This window comes from Leucoraja erinacea, chromosome 10 (assembly GCF_028641065.1).
Source record: "Leucoraja erinacea ecotype New England chromosome 10, Leri_hhj_1, whole genome shotgun sequence".
NCBI classification, from domain to species: Eukaryota; Metazoa; Chordata; class Chondrichthyes; order Rajiformes; family Rajidae; genus Leucoraja; species Leucoraja erinaceus.
Window position 1 is genome coordinate 16,924,761 of NC_073386.1, and position 18,700 is coordinate 16,943,460.

At 43.7% G+C, this 18,700-nt stretch overlaps 3 protein-coding genes across 10 annotated transcripts in view; 1 reads left to right on the forward strand and 2 right to left on the reverse strand.

Moving 5' to 3' along the window:
- ttc4 (tetratricopeptide repeat domain 4) overlaps positions 1 to 3,869 on the reverse strand; it is a 13,645-nt gene extending 9,776 nt beyond the window's left edge. Inside the window, exons 1-4 of the mRNA XM_055641569.1 lie at positions 3,736 to 3,869; positions 1,478 to 1,595; positions 1,029 to 1,190; positions 62 to 139 (exon numbers count right to left, since the gene is read on the reverse strand). Coding sequence (XP_055497544.1) covers positions 62 to 139; positions 1,029 to 1,190; positions 1,478 to 1,595; positions 3,736 to 3,843 — 466 coding nt within the window. The 5' untranslated portion in view covers positions 3,844 to 3,869. The remainder of the gene's footprint in view (positions 1 to 61; positions 140 to 1,028; positions 1,191 to 1,477; positions 1,596 to 3,735) is intronic.
- The window catches only part of LOC129700834 (triple specificity protein phosphatase PtpB-like), a 25,063-nt gene continuing 9,686 nt past the window's right edge, over positions 3,324 to 18,700 (forward strand). For 2 of the 8 annotated variants that reach the window (XM_055641570.1, XM_055641573.1), the window contains exons 1-3: positions 3,943 to 4,077; positions 15,133 to 15,252; positions 17,610 to 17,727. The gene's annotated coding sequence lies outside the window, so the exon portion shown is untranslated. Of the gene's footprint in view, positions 3,552 to 3,942; positions 4,078 to 15,132; positions 15,253 to 17,522; positions 17,728 to 18,700 lie in introns of those variants that run through there. The other 6 variants (XM_055641572.1, XM_055641571.1, XM_055641577.1 and 3 more) reach the window with 6 other exon arrangements.
- pars2 (prolyl-tRNA synthetase 2, mitochondrial) lies at positions 9,382 to 12,733 on the reverse strand. Its single transcript, XM_055641568.1, is given in 3 exon segments — positions 9,382 to 10,970; positions 10,972 to 11,147; positions 12,677 to 12,733. Coding segments are annotated over 2 exon segments (1,413 nt in total). The 5' UTR covers positions 11,128 to 11,147; positions 12,677 to 12,733; the 3' UTR covers positions 9,382 to 9,713.

An 18,700-nucleotide genomic window follows, 5' to 3' on the forward strand; every position in this document is an offset into this window, starting at 1 on the left:
AACGGGAGGAAGGACACGAACACAAAAGCTGTTTTGGAGACAGTGCATTTGCAGCTCCTACCTCTGATTATTGCTTTCAGATGATTTGGTTTCAATTTTCGAGCTGCAATCACATCATTTAATGCTGATCGATTATTACCTAGAGACAGAATATCAAATCCAATAGTTAGCACACTCATTTTACTTTTGCATTCTTCACATTTTCTATCCTTAACAATTACCTGCCATTACCTTGGTGCAATGCCATAAGCCGGAGCGGCACGGTGGCACAGCAGGAGAGTTGCTGTCTTACACGCTTGCAACGTCAGAGACCCGGGTTCGATCCTGTACTACGGGTACTGTCTGTACAGAGTTTGTACGTTCTCCCCGTGACCGCGTGTGTTTTCTCCGAGATTTTCGGTTTCCTCCCACACTCCAAAGACGTACAGGTTTGTAGGTTCATTGGCTACAAAAATTGTCTCTAGTGTGTGTAGATAGTGTTATCGTTGGTCAGTGTGGACTCGGTGGGCCGATGGGCCTGTTTCCACGCTGTATCTCTAAACTAAACTGAACGGTGGGCCTTATGGAAGATAGCATATTACACATTTCCCCTCAGCTGTGCCTTCTAATTTACGAGACGTTACAGCTTTGAGAGCTTGTTGCACTTAAATATACTGCCTCACCTCAGCAAACAATCAACTGTGTTGCAGAACAATTCCACTAAACACAATATATACTCACTATTTTCCAAGTAAGATTGGCTTTATGAAAAGATGGGGGAACACATTGTCTGTGTGGGCTGGTTGTGTTGCAACTATTTTCTTATTTTCAAGGGTTTAATCATGAAAGCCAAAAAACAGTAATTAATTTTAAATTGCAAACTCCTGTTGACAAAGGAACACAATTCAGCCCCAAACAAATCCACAAACTAAATTTTAATCATATTACTCTGATCCAAATTCAATTCTAAATCTCACCTGATTTTTTGAACAAACCATAAATCCCAGTCCCACCCATCCACCAACTTGTTAAATACCAGAAAGTTATACCTAAATAAAATTGTGCTGCAGCTCTGTTTGTATAGAGTATGACGGTTAGCTCTGTGTCGGAGCATTTCCTCCTCAGACCCTCTGTGTAAGAGACGACTGCCCTCTTGTAATTCTTTTCCTTAAAATATTCGTTTCCTTCATTCTTGTATGTTTTTGCAAGCTCTGTAAATTGTAAGGTAGAAGCACATTACAATCAGTAAATATATAAAAACTCGCAATCACACCAATTAAGTGAAAGTTTAGGTTTATTTTTTCACCTGCACCAGCTGTGGCTGAAAGTGCAGTTTAAATCATTTTACCAGCTTTGTATATAAAACACAAAAACCCTGCCATTGATAGATAACTTTTTTGGGACATAACATTTTCTCTGAGGAAGGAATCTGACAATTGTCTACAATGCTGAAGTTTTAAATTTAGAGTAAGATTTGCTTTAATTATTTTTCTTGTACCTTCTGGAGATTGATTCTCATCGTATAACATGGACTGGATGCAGGCAACTTCTGGGTGCTCCATTGGATCAAGGTCTTCTGGTGCCTTTTTCATGAACATTGGAATTTTATCAAACTCCTTGACAGGAAAAACAAAAAGACACATTGTTAGCTTTAAAAAAAATCCCTTTCTGCCTTTAATTTCATCCTTCTGATATTCTTCTCTAGCTCCTGGTCGCTACTCAACAAGAAAGGAGTAAATGGCTCTAATTGATCACAATTTGCAAATAATCTACAAATTTAGCTCTATTCACAAGCCAAGAGGAAACCCTTTTTGAACTAAAAGTTTCATATTTTATCGGACGTGACATAATGGTGGGTGTTTTACCACATGTGAAGGAAGCTGCCTTATCTTTTGTTAAAGGATTAACATGAAGACCAATTCTCTGGCAAATGGTGCTGTGTTTGGCTTTGTAAAAGCGTTTTATCTGGATGCACAAAGAATGTCATGGAGATATGCAGCATGGAAACAAACTCTTATATTCACCAAGATAAACACAAAATGCTGGAGTAACCCAGTGGGCCAGGCAGCATCTCTGGAGAGATCCCATTCCTTCTCTCCAGAGATGCTGCCCGACCCGCTGAGTTACTCCAGCATTTTGTGTCTACCTTCGATTTAAACCAACATCTGTAGTTCTTTCCTACTTATATTCACCAATTCTCTACCCGTTACACGAATCCCACATTAATCCACATTTTAAAATTCTCTCTACATTCCTTCTGAACCTTCTGAATTTTGTAGTCGGCAGGGCAGTACTCTGCATATCGCCAACTTGGACAATTTACATTTTTATCAAGCCAATTAACCTACAAACCTGTACGTCTTTGGAGTGTGGGAGGAAAACGACGATCTCGGAGCAAACCCACGCAGATCACGGGGAGAACGTACAAACTCCATACAGATAGTACCCATAGTCGGGATCGAACCCAGCTGCATTTTGCTGTAAGGCAGCAACTCTACCGCTGTGACATTCTCATCAACTTCCTCCGCCAGACATACGAAGGCCAATTAACCTACCAACCCGCACACCTTTGAAATACGGAAGAAAATCAGAGCACCCAGGGCAAACGCCACATGGTGAGGACCCGAGGTCAGGGTTGGACCAGGTTCTCTAGCATTTGAGGCAGTGGTTTCTCCTGCTGTGTCAGATAATATTTTGCAAGACAAACAAAGTTGTGGCACAAACAAGGATAAGTGGGATTAATTTAAAAAATACTGGCCTGGATTATACAGAGTTGCTGCTGGCAGTTGTTTAGTGATGAGTGAGGGCACTTCTGATTTCTACACTTGGACATTACAATGATTAAGGAACACTATAGATTAAACGTCTTTGATTGATTGAAAGATACGGAATGGAAACGCACTCCTCGGTCCACTGAGACATGCCTGCAATCAATCACCAGTTTATACTAGTTATGCTGGTTTATACCTAAGATAGACACTGGTGTACTCCAGCACTCTGTGTCTATCTCTGTTATTATAGGTGGCAATATGCGGTGCAAAGATACTAGAGGAGCGCTCCTCTAGTATATTTGATGCAGAGTACTGTCCTGCCGACTACAAATTCAGAAGGGTCAGGTATCTTTACATCTTAACTTTTCAGGAAGGCTCAGACTTCGGCAACATTTCGTCACAATATACCGCCCGATACAACATATCTGACAATTGAAAAATCACAAGCTGCCTGCATTTGCAAATCATGCAGTCGTAAACTGTTAAGAGGGTAAGTTCTGCTCATGACTCTGAGGTACCTAGTTTTAGTTGGGTAATCTACTAAAATACTAACAAAGTTACAAACCATCACTGTTATATTCCAAAGACTTTTGTACCAGTATTGAACCTAGTGCGCCATTTAGTAGACACAAAATGATGGACAGGCAGCGTCTCTGGAGCGAAGGAATGTGTAACGTTTCGGGTCGAGGTCCTTCTTCGGACCGAGAGGCAGGAGAGGGAGTCCAGCATGTTGTCACTGTCTCCAGAGTCCAGAGATATGGAAAGGGTGAGGTATAAAAACGACAGATCAAAGCAGATAAGGTAATGTTGAATAGTTCTTTGTTAACTATGGGGAAGGTGACAAGGAGCCATACAATCAGTAAGATTAATCAGGACGGTGAAACTAGTCGAAGAACAAGGGCTGAGGAGAGAGGGAAAGCAAGGGTTACTTGATGTTAGAGATGCAAAACGCTTTTCGTCACTAATTTCGGGTCACAAATCCCACCTTCTCCCAGTTGTCCTCAGTGAAGCCATCTTTGTACATCTTCCCCTTGAACTTTTCGAGGAACTCGTCCATGCCGTCCTCCTCCTCGGGGTCAGTGCTGGAAGCCATTGTATCTTTGATTGTATCCACTGGTCCGAGCGCGCCGCCGGTCTGCACAACCTCCAAAGTGATACACTCGGCGGCTCGCTACATTCCAGAACACGTGCTTCCGGTTCCTGCCCAAAGATCCTCCCACACCAAAGATACCAGAGGCAAAGATCTTATAGCAGAGGATCTTTGACCAGAGGAGCTCCTCTAGTATCTTTGCCCCACACAACACAAGTGCTGAGCAAATGTAGCTGGGTAAGTACACTGTGGTCTGAGGAGTGTGACTCAATATAATGTAATGTGCAAAGCGCAGTAGCATTTCAGCATCAATAACATGTACTGGAAGTGACGTTTGTACCCCAGTTAAATTTTGCGGTCACGTGGGTGAGGATCTATGATCCAGTGACCTTTCGTGAAATCATCGCCCTATACACACGCATATATACACGTACAAGATCAGACTTTTATTAAGTATATATATATATGATATATAAAACATATATTTACATTTTGTATACACGTGTGTGTAAATATAGATTTACAATACATACATTTGTGTGTATATATTTTCAATATATTAACCATGTACAAGTATGTATATATGTACATACACACAAATACATACACACATATATATGTGTATATACATGATTGTATGTGTGTAAATAATTATTGTTTCTCCTTGAACCACTGCAATCCTGGAGATCTTAAAACCGATACAGTAGCACCCTCTTATGCATCAGTGTGATAATTCCATTTTGCACAAGCATGTGAAATATCACTTTGATGCATTAGAGGGTGCTACTGCATCAGTTTTGAGATATCTCCAGATATGCAGCAGTTCAAGAGGGCAGGGCAAATAGGAATGGGGAACTGAGTGTTCACAGCCTGCAAAGCTCACATCCCTTAAATGAATAAAAAACCCTCAGAATGTTTTCCAATAATTTCTTACTGCTGACATGAGGCTCACAGCCCTGCAGTTTCCCAGCTTATCACAACAGTCCCTTCTGAGTATGGTAACACTACTTAGCTACCCTCTGGTCTTCCAGTATGTCACCTGTGGCTGAGGTGATGCAAAAAATCTTTATAAGAACCCTTGCAATCTCCTTCCTTGCGCCCCTTAACATCCTGCGCTAATTTTCCTGACAGCCCTTTGGATGATGTGGCCTCTGGGTTATCTATGAATTCTTTGAAAGCAGTTATCTCCTTACTCCTTTTATTTGGTAAGATGATACAGACCTGGTCACAGAGTTGGAGACATGATGAGTAAATTACATTTTCAGTTGACAACTCGCCTGTCACTGCAGTTGGTGTGTATCTGACCCCAAGACCAGAACAACACATCCCTGCACAATGGGCATGTTAGAAACATAGAAAATAAGTGCAGGAGGAGGCCATTCGGCCCTTATCACAGGGCACCCTACATCACCCAGACATTAAGGTAGTGTACATGCCAGCTCATTGCTGCTTCAATGAATTGAGACATTATTACAACCTTCAAGGTGCACTGCAGCAGAGGTTTGTTCAAGTTGTCCAGATAATGGGAGGACTTGTAAGGAATTTTGGAAGAAATGCATCAAGCACATTGTGGCTTCCAGGGCAGAGGTCAAGTCAGCTGAATATGAATGAATTTGGAATGAGCGTGACTACTGGTCAATAAAGTTGTCAAGATGGTTTATTAACTCACAAACATGTAGCGGAGGTCAACCATGTCAAAATGCCACAAAAAATTAGTACTTTTTAAGCTGCCCTTGTGATAAAGTACATGGAATACGAGATGGACGTGAAGTGAACAATCAATAGGAAAGAGGTCCCGCATTTAGCTTTTAGTTAGTCATTCACTTTTTTTCATTCACTTAACTTACCACAAAGGAAACACGGTCTTCTTTTGCTGGACGAAACAATGGTGCAGCAATTTGTGCCACTACCAACAGCTTCAGTGACCTAGGTTCAATCCCAAATTCAGGTTCTGTCTATTTGGATTTTCAACATTTTTGTAATTGCCTTACTTTCTTCACGTTGTCTGCCATTTTCCCACAAAGCAAAGAATTGCTGCTAGTTGATTTATTTGCAACTGTAAATTTCCCCTTTCAGTAGGCAAAATAATCAAAGAAGAGTTGATGGGTATAAGACTTTGGAGATACAGCGCAGAAACAGGCCCTTCGGCCCACCAAGTCCACACCAGCCAGTGATCACCCCGCACACAAGCATTATCCTACACACTAGGGACAATATTACGAAAGCCAATTAACCTACAAACCTGTACATATTTGGAGTGTAGGAGGAAACCAGTGTACCCGGAGAAAACCCACACTGTCACAGGAAGAACGTACAAACATCGTAGACAACACACATAGTCAGGAACATTAGAAACATAGAAAATAGGTGCAGGAATAGGCCATTCGGCCCTTTGAGCCTGCACAGCCATTCAATATGATCATGGCTGATCATCCAACTCAGTATCCTGTACCTGCCTTCTCTCCATACCCCCTGATCCCTTTAGCCACAAGGGCCACATCTAACTCCCTCTTAAATATAGCCAATGAACTGGCCTCAACTACCTTCTGTGGCAGAGAATTCCAGAGATTCACCACTCTCTGTGTGAAAAATGTTTTCCTCATCTCGGTCCTAAAATATTTCCCCCTTATCCTTAAACTGTGACCCCTTGTTCTGGACTTCCCCAACATCGGGAACAATCTTCCTGCATTGAACCAGAGTCCCAGCGCCGTGAAACAGCAACTCTACCGCTGCACCACTGTGCTATCTGGCACATGGGAATGCTCCTACACATGGGAGAGAATACACTGCAAGACTACAGAGAAATAAGAGGGGTGACAAGAATGGTGTAGAAACAAGAAACTGCAGACGCTGGTTTACACAAAATATAAAGTGCTGGAGTAACTCAAGCGGGTCAAGCAGCATCTCTAGAGAACATGAATGGCGACATTTTGGATCGGTACTTTTCTTCAGACGTGAATAATTGAATTGATTTTTGTCAACCAAATATGTATACATACAAGGAATTTGCCTTTGTGCTTTGCTCACAAGTAACAACATGATATACAGTAGACAATTAAAAATAAAGCATTATAACTTAAACATGTGAAGAATGAAATAAAATACCAGAGCAAAAGGAGGCTAGACTTTTGGTTAGTGAGTAGATATCCTGATGGATATCTACACCTCCCGCTGCCTTAGCAGGGCAAAGAATATCATCAAAGACAGCTCCCATCCTGCGTTTGGACTGTTCGACCTGCTGCCCTCTGGAAGGCGCTATAGGTGCATCAAATCTAGGACAAATAGACTCAGGAATAGTTGCTTTCCGAAAATTATAACTACTCTTAATTCAAATTCACACATGCACTGACTTCACAGCCCAACACCCGGACTTCCATCTGTATATATGTAAATAGCGCCGCAGCAATTGTGCACCTATCCCCCCCCCCCCCCCCCCCCCCCCCCCCCTTCTCCCTTCTGTTTTTGTTTTTCTGTGTCTTGTTTTTTGTACTAAATTATATGTATGCACTGAGTACGAGCAGCTTTTAATTTCATTGTACATGTATAGTGACAAATCATCAAATAATGGCATATCATATCAAAGCTACTGCTCGTGAAAAAAAACTGTTTTTAATGTCTGGCTGTGGCGGCTTTGACAGTCCGGAGTTGCCTTCCAGAGGGAAGTGCTTCAAAGAGTTTGTGACCAGGGTGAGAGGTCAGAGATGATCTTACCCGCTCGCTTCCTGGCCCTTGCAGTGTACAGTTCGTCGATTGAGGAGGTGGGGGGGGGTTAGGTTGCAGCCAACAACCTTCTCAGCTGCAGCCTCCGGATGTCATGCTTGGTGGCTGAGCCAAACCAGACCATTATGGAGAAGGTGAGTACAGACTCCATGATGGCAGTATAAAACTGGACCATCATTGCCTGTGGCTGATTGTGTTTTTTGAGCTGCCGCAGGAAGTACATCCTCTGTTGTGCCTTTTTGGCTGTGGAGTCGATGGTGACCTCCCATTTAAGATCCCTGGAGATGATGGTTCCAAGGAACTTAAATGACTCCACAGATGTGATTGTGGTGTTGTTGATGGTGAATAGGGGGAATGGAGGGGGAGCTCTCCTAAATTCTACAATCAATTCCACTGTATTAAGAGTATTGAGCTCCAGGATGTTGCGATGGCACCAGGACGCCAGCTGTGTCACTTCCTGCCTGTAGGCAGATTCCTGTCCATCCTGGATCAGTCCAATCAGGATTGTGTCATCCGCAAACTTGAGAAGCTTGACAGGAGTCTTTGGAGGTAGAGTCGTTGGTTTTGGATGAGGACCCTTCTTCAGACTGCTATGAATGATGCGACTGCTCTTCTGGGAGTCAGCACAGTTCCAAACAAATTAATTAAATGAGCCAGTATGAACTTGATCACAGATTTGCAGAATTTGTCAGTTAATAACTACCTTCAGTTGACAAATAAAGAGCTGCTATGCGGGTGGGTGGAGGTATAAATTCCGCACATAAATGATTGGCACAGGAGTTGCTCAACACTAGTAATTGCTTCAAACAAAGACAATTGTACTCTACAATTTGAACGAAAATCCGAAAGCTTTTTCTCACCTCAAAATGAATGCAGACAGCCTTCACCATGCCATGATACCCGGCAGCATCTAATAAACTGCACAGGTCATATATAGAGTGTGAGGTGACCATACAATATAAATTACCTAGATTGTTTTCACCTCACCTTAAATATCTACATCTTAAATATATTTCATGATCTGACCTCCACCACCGTCAGTGACAGAGAACACTAGAGGTTGTCTCTATCCGAGAAAAACATTTTCAATGCATCTATGTTTTCAATGCCCCATGTTTAGCAGCTCTGTCATCTTGTTTGTCACTCTTCCTCCAATGGAAATATTTCAAAATCTACTGTGTCAAGACCTCTTTGGGTGTTATATTTTTGAATAAGGTCACGCCTCATTTGTGAAAGACAACACCTTAAATTCCCATCACCATACTATTCCTGCAAGCTCCCTGGATCTACTCCCTGGTCATTTATGATGTTTGCAGGATTGTAGTTGATCTCACAGCAACTGCAATTGATCAAACATTTGTATTGACAAGTGAGCAATAAGATAACAGACAAACACTAGGGCGAATCTTTCATCGTCCATTCTCATCCAAATTTGGAGCAGACCTATTGGTTGTTGAAAACTCCATTCTGTAAAGTGGTGTAAGAAAGAAATGAAGATACTGGTTTACACCAAAGATGGACACAAAATGCTGGAGTAACTCAGCGCGTCAGGCAGCATCTCGAGATAAGGAATGAAGATTATTCCTTTTCTCCAGAGGAGTCTGAAGTAGGGTCTCAACTTGAAATGTCACCTATTCCTTTTCTGCAGAGATGCTGCCAGACCCGCTAAGTTACTCCAACATTTTGTGTCAATCTGTAAAGTAGCATGTGTTTCATCATTGAGAAAACAGTTGCATTAGCCATGTGTTGTCTGACTGAATGAGGATTGTGAAATTTGTAGTTCCTTCCTTGCTAGTGTAGACATATGAAGTGTACGCAATACAATGTGTGAGTGTGTTTTATTGTGTTGACAAATACAAGGTTTGGGTTGATTTTTTTCAGTTCATTGTCCAAAATGCTACATTATCAAGTTTCAACGGGTGTACTGGAATGCCCAACAATACATTGATTCTCAGTGAGAAGGATGTAATCAAATCAAACACTTTTTTTTTACACTGTTCACCACATCATGGCAATCTAAATCTAATTCTGGTATATTGTCTGCATGATTTATTTTATGCATAATTCAAAAACACCTAGTTGCAAGGATTCATTGCAGAAAAAAAAAATCAGGATACTTTCATCTGGATATTTGATTAGGTGAATTTCATGCATTAAACCACCTGAATATTTTTCAGAAAATCCAAGATACCTTCTTGAGTGAGAAACATTGTCCTTCCATTATTCTGGCATTTAATTTCAAAAATAGGTGGATCTTCCAAAATCCTCTTCCCTGCAATGATGATGTATGGATATCCCAGACAGCTGGCATCTTTCAGTCTTCTGCCAATGGTCAGATGACTGCGGTCATCAAACAGTACCTCTCCATGAAGTTGGGGGACAGTGTCCATCAAGTTGTCATAGAATTCTGGCTGGTTAATATTCAGTTCTTCTTTACTGCCTTTCTTAGGTGAAATGACACACACCTGATAAGGGGCCAGGAGACTTGGCCACCGAATGTTGTTTTCAGTCGACAAAACCTCTATTGCTGCAGCTAGTATGCGTGTGACCCCAAGTCCAAAGCAACCCATCTCCGACAGGATGGGCTTGTTCTCGGTGTTAGAATACGAGGCACCAAAAATCTGCGAATACTTGGTCCCAAGGTAAAAGGTGTGTCCCACCTCAATGCCCCTGCTTTCTCTCAGTTTTCCATCACATTGTGGACAGTTTGTTGTTTCAACTGCATTCATTGTTTCCACATTGGCTGCAAAATGGCAGTCTGAACACATTAAAAGATGATCCTCCCCAATCTCTGCTGGCAGCTGAAACTCATGCGACAGCTTCCCACCAATACTGCCTGGGTCGGCTTGCACCTTTACAAACTGCAATCCCAACTGGTCAAATACACAAGTGTAAGCATCAGAAACAAGTTTGTAGGTCACCTTGGCAGCTTCTTCTGAGACATCAAAGGTGTACATGTCTTTCATGTAGAACTCCCGTCCACGGAGCAAACCATAGCGTGGCTTAGGCTCATCTCTGAACTTCCTTGTCACTTGGTATAGCAACAGTGGTAGCTGTTTGTATGACAGATTTCCCTGCATGGCCACAAGCTCAGTCACAGCTTCCTCATGTGTCGGACTTAAACAGTAGTCCATGCTGTGTCTGTCCTTTAGTCTGAATAGTTCCTTCCCCAGGAGGTCCCATCGTTCACTGGCCTTCCACAAGTTCGCAGAGGTGAGGCTGGGCATATTCACCTTCTGTCCTCCAATGGATTGCATTTCCTTATCAATAAGGCGGATAAGTTTCTCCATGGCACGGACTGTAAATGGCAGATAGTGAAAGCAGCCTGTGTTGGCTGGCTGAATTAGGCCTGCCTGAAGCATCAACCTCTGGCTTTTGCAAGTGAGCTCACTTTGACCGACCAGCTCCAACCATTCTGTCCTCTTGGAGGTTCGAGGGCTGAAAGAGGCGAGATAGCAATAGTGGTTTTGTCCGTCCATGATGAAAATGGCTCCTGTGCAAATACAGGAAACCACAGGCGAGGTTCTTGAATAATCCTCCTGAATAAGAATGGATTGCCAATTCCATTAAAAATATGACGGATAATTCTAGAATGAAAAGCAAAATTAATGGCAGCCGTGTAAATTCAACATGCTTTCAAAATCTGTACAATGACTATAATATATGACACATAAATGACCATATACAAACTTTACAATCCCACATATATGACCATAATATATATGACCACATATACAATCTTTACAATGCCATGTATATGACCATAATATGTGACCACATATATGACCATAATATATACGACCACATATATGACCTTTACAATCCCACATATATGACCATAATATACATTGCCATATACATGATCTTTATGATGCCATGTATATGACCGTAATATATGTGACCACATATATGACCATAATATATATGATCACATATCCGATCTTTATGATCCCACATATATGACCACATATACATAGAAAATAGGTGCAGGAGTAGGCCATTCGGCCATTCGGCCATTCGAGCCTGCACCGCCATTCAATATGATCATGGCTGATCATCCAACTCAGTATCCCGTACCTGCCTTCTCTCCATACACCCTGATCCCTTTAGCCACAAAGGCCACATCTAACTCCCTCTCAAATATAGCCAATGAACTGGCCTCAACTACCTTCTGTGGCAGAGAGTTCCAGAAATTCACCACTCTCTGTGTAAAAAATGTTTTTCTCATCTCGGTCCTTAAACTGTGACCCCTTGTTCTGGACTTCCCCAACATCAGGAACTTTACAACCCCACATATATGAAAACAGGTGCATAATATATAACCACATATATGACCGCTCCCACATTTACAACCCCACATATATGCTAGAAACATGGCCTTTAGAAAACTTTATCCTCCCACATGTGACCTTTAGGACGGATGGCCATTCATGTATGATCCCTTCATGAGCCGTAGCACCGCCATTCATATGTGATCATGGATCTTTATCCTCATCTTTATCCTCCCACATGTATGACCTTTATCCTCCCACATGTATGACCTTTATGCTCCCACATGTATGATCTTTATCCTCCCACATGTATGATCTTTATCCTCCCACATGTATGACCTTTATCCTCCCACATGTATGGCCTTTATGCTCCCACATGTATGACCTTTATCCTCCCACACGTATGGCCTTTATGCTCCCACATGTATGATCTTTATCCTCCCACATGTATGACCTTTATCCTCCCACACGTATGGCCTTTATGCTCCCACATGTATGATCTTTATCCTCCCACATGTATGACCTTTATCCTCCCACATGTATGACCTTTATGCTCCCACATGTATGATCTTTATCCTCCCACACGTATGATCTTTATGCTCCCACATCGTATGATGACCTTTATGCTCCCACATGTATGACCTTTATTCACGCTCCCACATGTATGATCTTTATCCCCCCATATGTTCCCACATGTATGATCTTTATCCCCCCACATGTATGACCACACTCCCACACGTATGATCTTTATCCTCCCACATGTATGGCCTTTATCTCCCACATGTATGACCACACTCCCACACGTATGACCACGCTCCCACATGTATGACAAGAAACAAACGCACCTCTCTCGCCGCCCTCGCTGTCCCGCGCATGCTCAGCTCCTGCCACCGGTCGGCACTCGGATCATAAAGCACAAGATCGCGGATCTCGACACCGAAGATCTTGTAGCAGATCTGCTCTCCCCCAGCCCGCGCCGCAGCCAACCCCTGCGAAACTCTCCACGGTTTATAATTTGCAATTAACTTCACGAGTGGCAGTTTTGATTACGATATTGCAAGCAGCGGAAAAGCGATGACTTACTGTTTATGAAAGCAGATGCCTTTAAAATGTTTTTTTTTAATAATCTTTATTCAGAAAAAATGTGTGTATAAATTAAAAATTGTGTAAAATCACTCCATTAATTCTCTATACTTTCAATAGTGTCATACTTAGTAGTATTTGCACATTCCTTTAAACAATAATCCCTTACCACTCATGAAGCCTCTTGGTGTGAAATCCCTTCCCTCATTTGATCAATCCCCAACGGCCAGCAGCGGACTGTGGTGCTATCCCTCCACCTCTGAAACATGGTGTGGGAATGCAGACGTTCATGTGAAGTCGTACCTTCCACATCTCTTTCAGAACCTGCTAAGCACTTCTCCTCCAGTGAAATGACACTAAAATGCACTCGCTGTCAAGATGAAGGGAAGATAGACACAAAACTCGCTGAGTTACTCCAGGATTTTGTATCTTTCTTCCCTTCATCTTGACAGCGAGTGCATTTTAGTGTCTTCGGTGTAAACCAGCAACTGCAGTTTCTTCCTACATAAGATGAAGAAAATCATGCTTCTCGCAGAATATTTTACCAATTCATGGAATGTAGGCAATGCAGGCAAATGTACCATTTATTGTTCATATTTAATAGTCCAGTCCAAAGGGGCCAGTTAAGGCTAGATGCTGAGAAACAATGAAGATAATTAGTCCTCAGTCATCACCCATGAACTGTTGAACATCTGCAAAGCTTGCATTCTTCTCAGGCACACTAACTATGATTTCAACTTAATTTAAGGTTCTGGTTCAATTATCTGTGGATTGATCTGCAGGGCACAGCAAGCATGTTTTCTTCCACAGACGATTTGGCCAATACTGTGGAACAATTACAGTAATCAAATGTCGACATCACATCTCTGTTTTTCAATATCATTATTGATTATGTTGGAAAATGGAGAGGAATAAAATTGAGGTAGGAAGGTGGAGACAGTAGTTGGGAGATGGAAGGGGGAATGAGGTGCAGTGTGGAACACCTGGGAAGGTTGGAGTTCAGAGGTTCTGGGGATGTTTAGTTTAGTTTAAAGATTCAGCACGGAAACAGGCCCACTGGCCCACCAGTACACTAGTACTATCCTGCACACCAGGGACAATTTACAGAAGTCCATGAATATATAATCCTACACGTCTTTGGAGTGTGGGAGGAAATCGGGGCACACGGAGAAAAACCCATGCGGTCACAGGTAGAATGTACAAACTCCATACAGACATCACCCATAGTCACGATAAAACCCAGGTCTCTGGCCCTGCAGGGCAGCAACTCTACCGTTATGCCACCTTGTGAGAACATTTAACTTTAGTCCCCTGGGGCATGAATATGCCCCTCACCATTCAATGACCAAATATGCATACACATTTTCGGTGATGTCTAGATTATTGAAACATATAAAATTATTAAGGGTGTGGACACGCTAGGGGCAGGAAACCTATTCCCGATGTTGGGGTAGTCCAGAACCAAGGCCCACAGTTTAAGAATAAGGGGTAAGCCATTTGGAACGGAGATGAGGAAACACTTTTTCACACAGAGAGTTGTGAGTATTGTGGAATTCTCTGCCTCAGAGGGTGGTGGAAGCGATTCTCTGGATACTTTCAAGAGAGAGCTAGATAGGGCTCTTAAAGATAGTGGGGAGAAGGATGTGGGGAGAAGGAAGGAACGGGGTACTGATTGGGGATGATCAGCCATGATCACATTGACTGGCGGTGCTGGCTCGAAGGGCCGAATGGCCTACTCCTGCACCTATTGTCCATTAATCCTAGTATTCACCAATGATAACTTGCACTGCTGAGTTCCACATGGAATTCAGCTGCCCTTTGGATAACCTTGGTCTGTCTATGCTGGGAGCACTTGTAAGCACTAACCATAATCATATCCATAGGACAACCTGAACTTCAAAACCAGATTGTGTATTTAATTTCTAAATCAAATAGAAGTTAAATACTGGAGGTCAGATCAAAAACTACCACCGAGCGTTTGGCAAATCTGCTCCATAAAAGAAATCTATAACTTTCAACTCAAATTGATTGTGAACAGTGTAGTCGGCATTCAACTGCATTCATTTTGCCTGGTTGCTGCTTTCGTTGCAACACATTCTTTGAACATATTTCATAACATTATATTTCTTACCACATACCCATTTTCCAAACATGTATTATGTAAATATTTAACATGCGAGATAAATATCCCTTAAAACAACTTTTATTTTTGCCTCAGTGAAACCAAATATACAAAGTGAGTGTTCCTTCCAGGCTTACGTCTGTTTTGGCTTGAATAAATAACAAATCAAACCCATGTCGGAGAGGAATTGACATCTGCACTAAGGCAATCGAGCTGGTAAGACGTTTTACTGTTCAGTTATTCTTTTTTTTAAATTCAATGTCATTTACTTTTAAAAAAACGTTATGATTACCTCTCCGCATTCCTATTCCTGTATTTGGAAAAATGTTACAATTGATTAAAAAGAAACAAAGAGAGAAATTGGACGGAAAGAGAAATCTTTCTGAACATGGAAAATAAATAAAACATCTGCAGAAGCTGGAATTGAAAACCTTCATAGATAGGCCTCAGGGAATTTATCTACATTCATGTGGTTTCAAATCGCCAGGACGTGCTCTTTAGAATGTGGATATTGAAGTGCAAACCGAAATAGTTGGGGACACTCGGCTGTTCAGCATCTGTGGCAAGGGCAATGGGATTAACGTTTCAGGTCTGCAGAAGACCTTGGCAGAGTGAGGAAATGGTGGGGGGGCGGTAGGGCAGAGATAAAATTGAACACAGGGAGCAGTCAGAGATTGGGTATACTTGTACGAATAAAGGAACGTGAAGAGATATCGCTTTAGCAAAACTGGGAGAATTCATATCTACTCAAATGTAAGTGTCCTTAGTGTTTCTAAAACACTTGCAGAATGTGTCTTTTTTGGTTCTAAAATGCTTGGCCCCTGTTTTTTAGGTTCTCCTCCCCTTCCCCCCCCCCCCCCCCCCCCCCCCCCTCCCCCCCCCCCCCCCCCCCCTTCCTCTCCCTCCCTGCCCACCTCTTCTTGCCCCCCTCTTCTTCCCCCCCCCTGCCACCTTCTTCCCCCTCTCCTTTTCTTCCCCCGGGGAGAGGGAGTGTGTGGCCCGGGGCCGGGAGAGGGAGTGTTTTCTCTTCAGTCCGAGGGAGTTCCCCCCTGTCCCCTCCTGAAATTTCATTTCCCCTCCCCTCTCCTTGCTTCCCCCCTCTCCTCTGCCCCCCCCCCTCTCCTCTGATTTTACAAAATTCCCCATTCCTCTCCCCCCTCCTCTGGTCCTACCCCCCCCCCCTCCTCTCCCCCCCCCTCCTCTCCCCCCCTCTCCTCTCCCCCCCTCTCCCCCCCCCTCCTCTCCCCCCCCCTCCTCTCCTCCCCCCCTCCCTCCCTCCCTCCCTCCCTCCTCTCCCCCTCCCCTCTCCTCCCCCTTTCTCTCCACCCCCCCTCCTCCCCCCCTCCACCCCCCTCTCCTCCTCCCCCTCCCTCCCTCTCCCTCCTCCCTCAGCCCCCCTCTCTCCCCCCCTCCACCCCCCTCCTCTCCCCCCTCTCTCCTCCCTCTCCCCCCCTCCCCCCCCCTCCCCTCCTCCCCTCACCCCGTCCCCTAAACCCTCTCCCCCCTCTCCTCTCCTTCTCCCCCCCTCCCTCTCTCTCCCCTCTTTTTCTCTCCCCCCCCTCTCCCCCCATCCCCTCCCCCACCTCCTCCCTCTCTACCCCTCCCCCCTTTTTCTCACCCCCCCTCCCCTCCATTCCCTCACCCACCATTCCCTCCCCTAATCCTCTCCCTCTCCCCTCCACACCACCCCTACCCTACCCCCCTTTCCCTCCACCCTCCCTCCCCCTCCCTTCTCACTCCCACCCTCTCTCTCTCCTCCCCCCACCTTCCCCCCCCCTCTCCCCCCCCCCCCTCTCTCCCCCTCCCCCCCTCCCCCTCCCTCTCCCCCTCCCCCCCCGCCCCCCCCCCCCCCCCCCCCCCCCCCCCCCCTCTAGATTGGGGGCTATGCGTCAGTAGATAGGGTGGTTATGGGGTAAAAGGAGCAAATTAATAATATTAATATAATATCAAGGGGGTAATTAGCGTGAGTGCGGGGGGAGGGGGGGATAGTCAGTGTGTGTGACACTGCGTGCCGCCTACCCCCCCCCCCCCCTCCCCCCCACAACCTCACGTTGGGGGAACAGACCCAACGGGTCTGCACTTGGTCTAGTATGATTATATACATTTATATCACATTCATGTATGTGTGTGTTTATAAACGTTTTATTATTTAACAAGAATTAACAGAATTATGAACTAACAGAATTATGAATCTAACCCTATATCACACACAAAAACTTCCCCCGCAATGTCAATTACCCTGCGAGTCGGGTCGGTTCCGGTTACTACAAAATCAACTCAAACACTGCTTGTGAGCCATTTAAAAAGAAATGATTTAAAAAACATTAAAAAAGACAATTACCAGAATCAAATTTTATTCTTGACAAGAAGTATGAACTGACAGAATGATGAATCTAACCCTATATCACACACACAAACTGTTGCCCTGCAACATTGATTACACTGCGAGTCGGGTCGGGTCGGGTCAGGTCAGGTTGGCTCCGGTAACTAAAATGGGCGGGATCCCCTCCGTAGCGTACTACACGTCAGCCCATTGTATTTCGCAGGAGTAACCCATCTTGCTCTGCTCTAAGATCTTTGGTCTGAAGAAGGGTTTCGGCCCGAAACGTCGCCTATTTCCTTCGCTCCATAGATGCTGCTGCACCCGCTGAGTTTCTCCAGCATTTTTGTGTACCTAAGGAACGTAAAGAGGTGAGAGACAACGGGGGGAATGCGCGTTTTTTTTTCCTGTAACTTAATTTAAACTCCTCTTACCTAGTTCTGAACAAGTATTCCATCTTTGACTATAACTCCGATGCTGTCTCTTGATCTTTGCTTGTAACTCGCCAACTAGTGGTTATCAACTTTTGTTTCTCTCATTTTGTTATACGTGTGCGGGTAGTTTGGTGACTGCAAGAGCAAGTTACAGTGAGTTGTGAAATAGGTAATGGTTCTTTGGGAACGGGACCTGGCGTGTGGTCAATGTGGGAGTTGGGAGCGGGGTGTGCGGATTACAGAACAGCAACTGAGATGATGCAGCATAATTCTTAATTTTTTTTGTGTTCGTGGTCCCTGTCCATGTCTTGTGGCTTTCTTTTAAAACAGTCCCCAATCAGTCCGTCCTCCTATCTTTAAACATGTAAATGCATTCTCTTTCCGATCTCCCTTTCTGAATCGGGAAGATCAAGAAGGGGACATGAAATGAGTTACTCATGTAGTTTTGGCAGTTAAGGTAAAGGAGAATCCTGAGAGATTCTATGAACATATTAAGGGCAACATGGTAACCAGGGAGATAATAAGGTCCCTTTAGGGTCAGTCCATATGTGGATGTACAGGAGATGGGCGAGGTCTTAAATAAATATTTCTCATCTGTATTTACCATAGAGAAGGACATGTAAATTAGGGAATTGAGGGAAGAGAATAATGATGTCTTGTGACATATCCATATTCAAAAGTGGAAGTGCTGGTGGGATTTTTTTTGAGTTAATTAAATCACATAAAGAGGCCTATCTATGAAGGTGGATACATCCCCGGGACGTAATTTATCCTCGGACATTGTGAGAACAAAGGGAAGAAATTGCGGGGATCCTGGTAGAGATATTTATATAATAGTTAGTCACGCATGAGGTACTGGTAGACTGGATTAATGTTGTGCCATTATTTAAAAAGGCCTGTAAGGACAAGT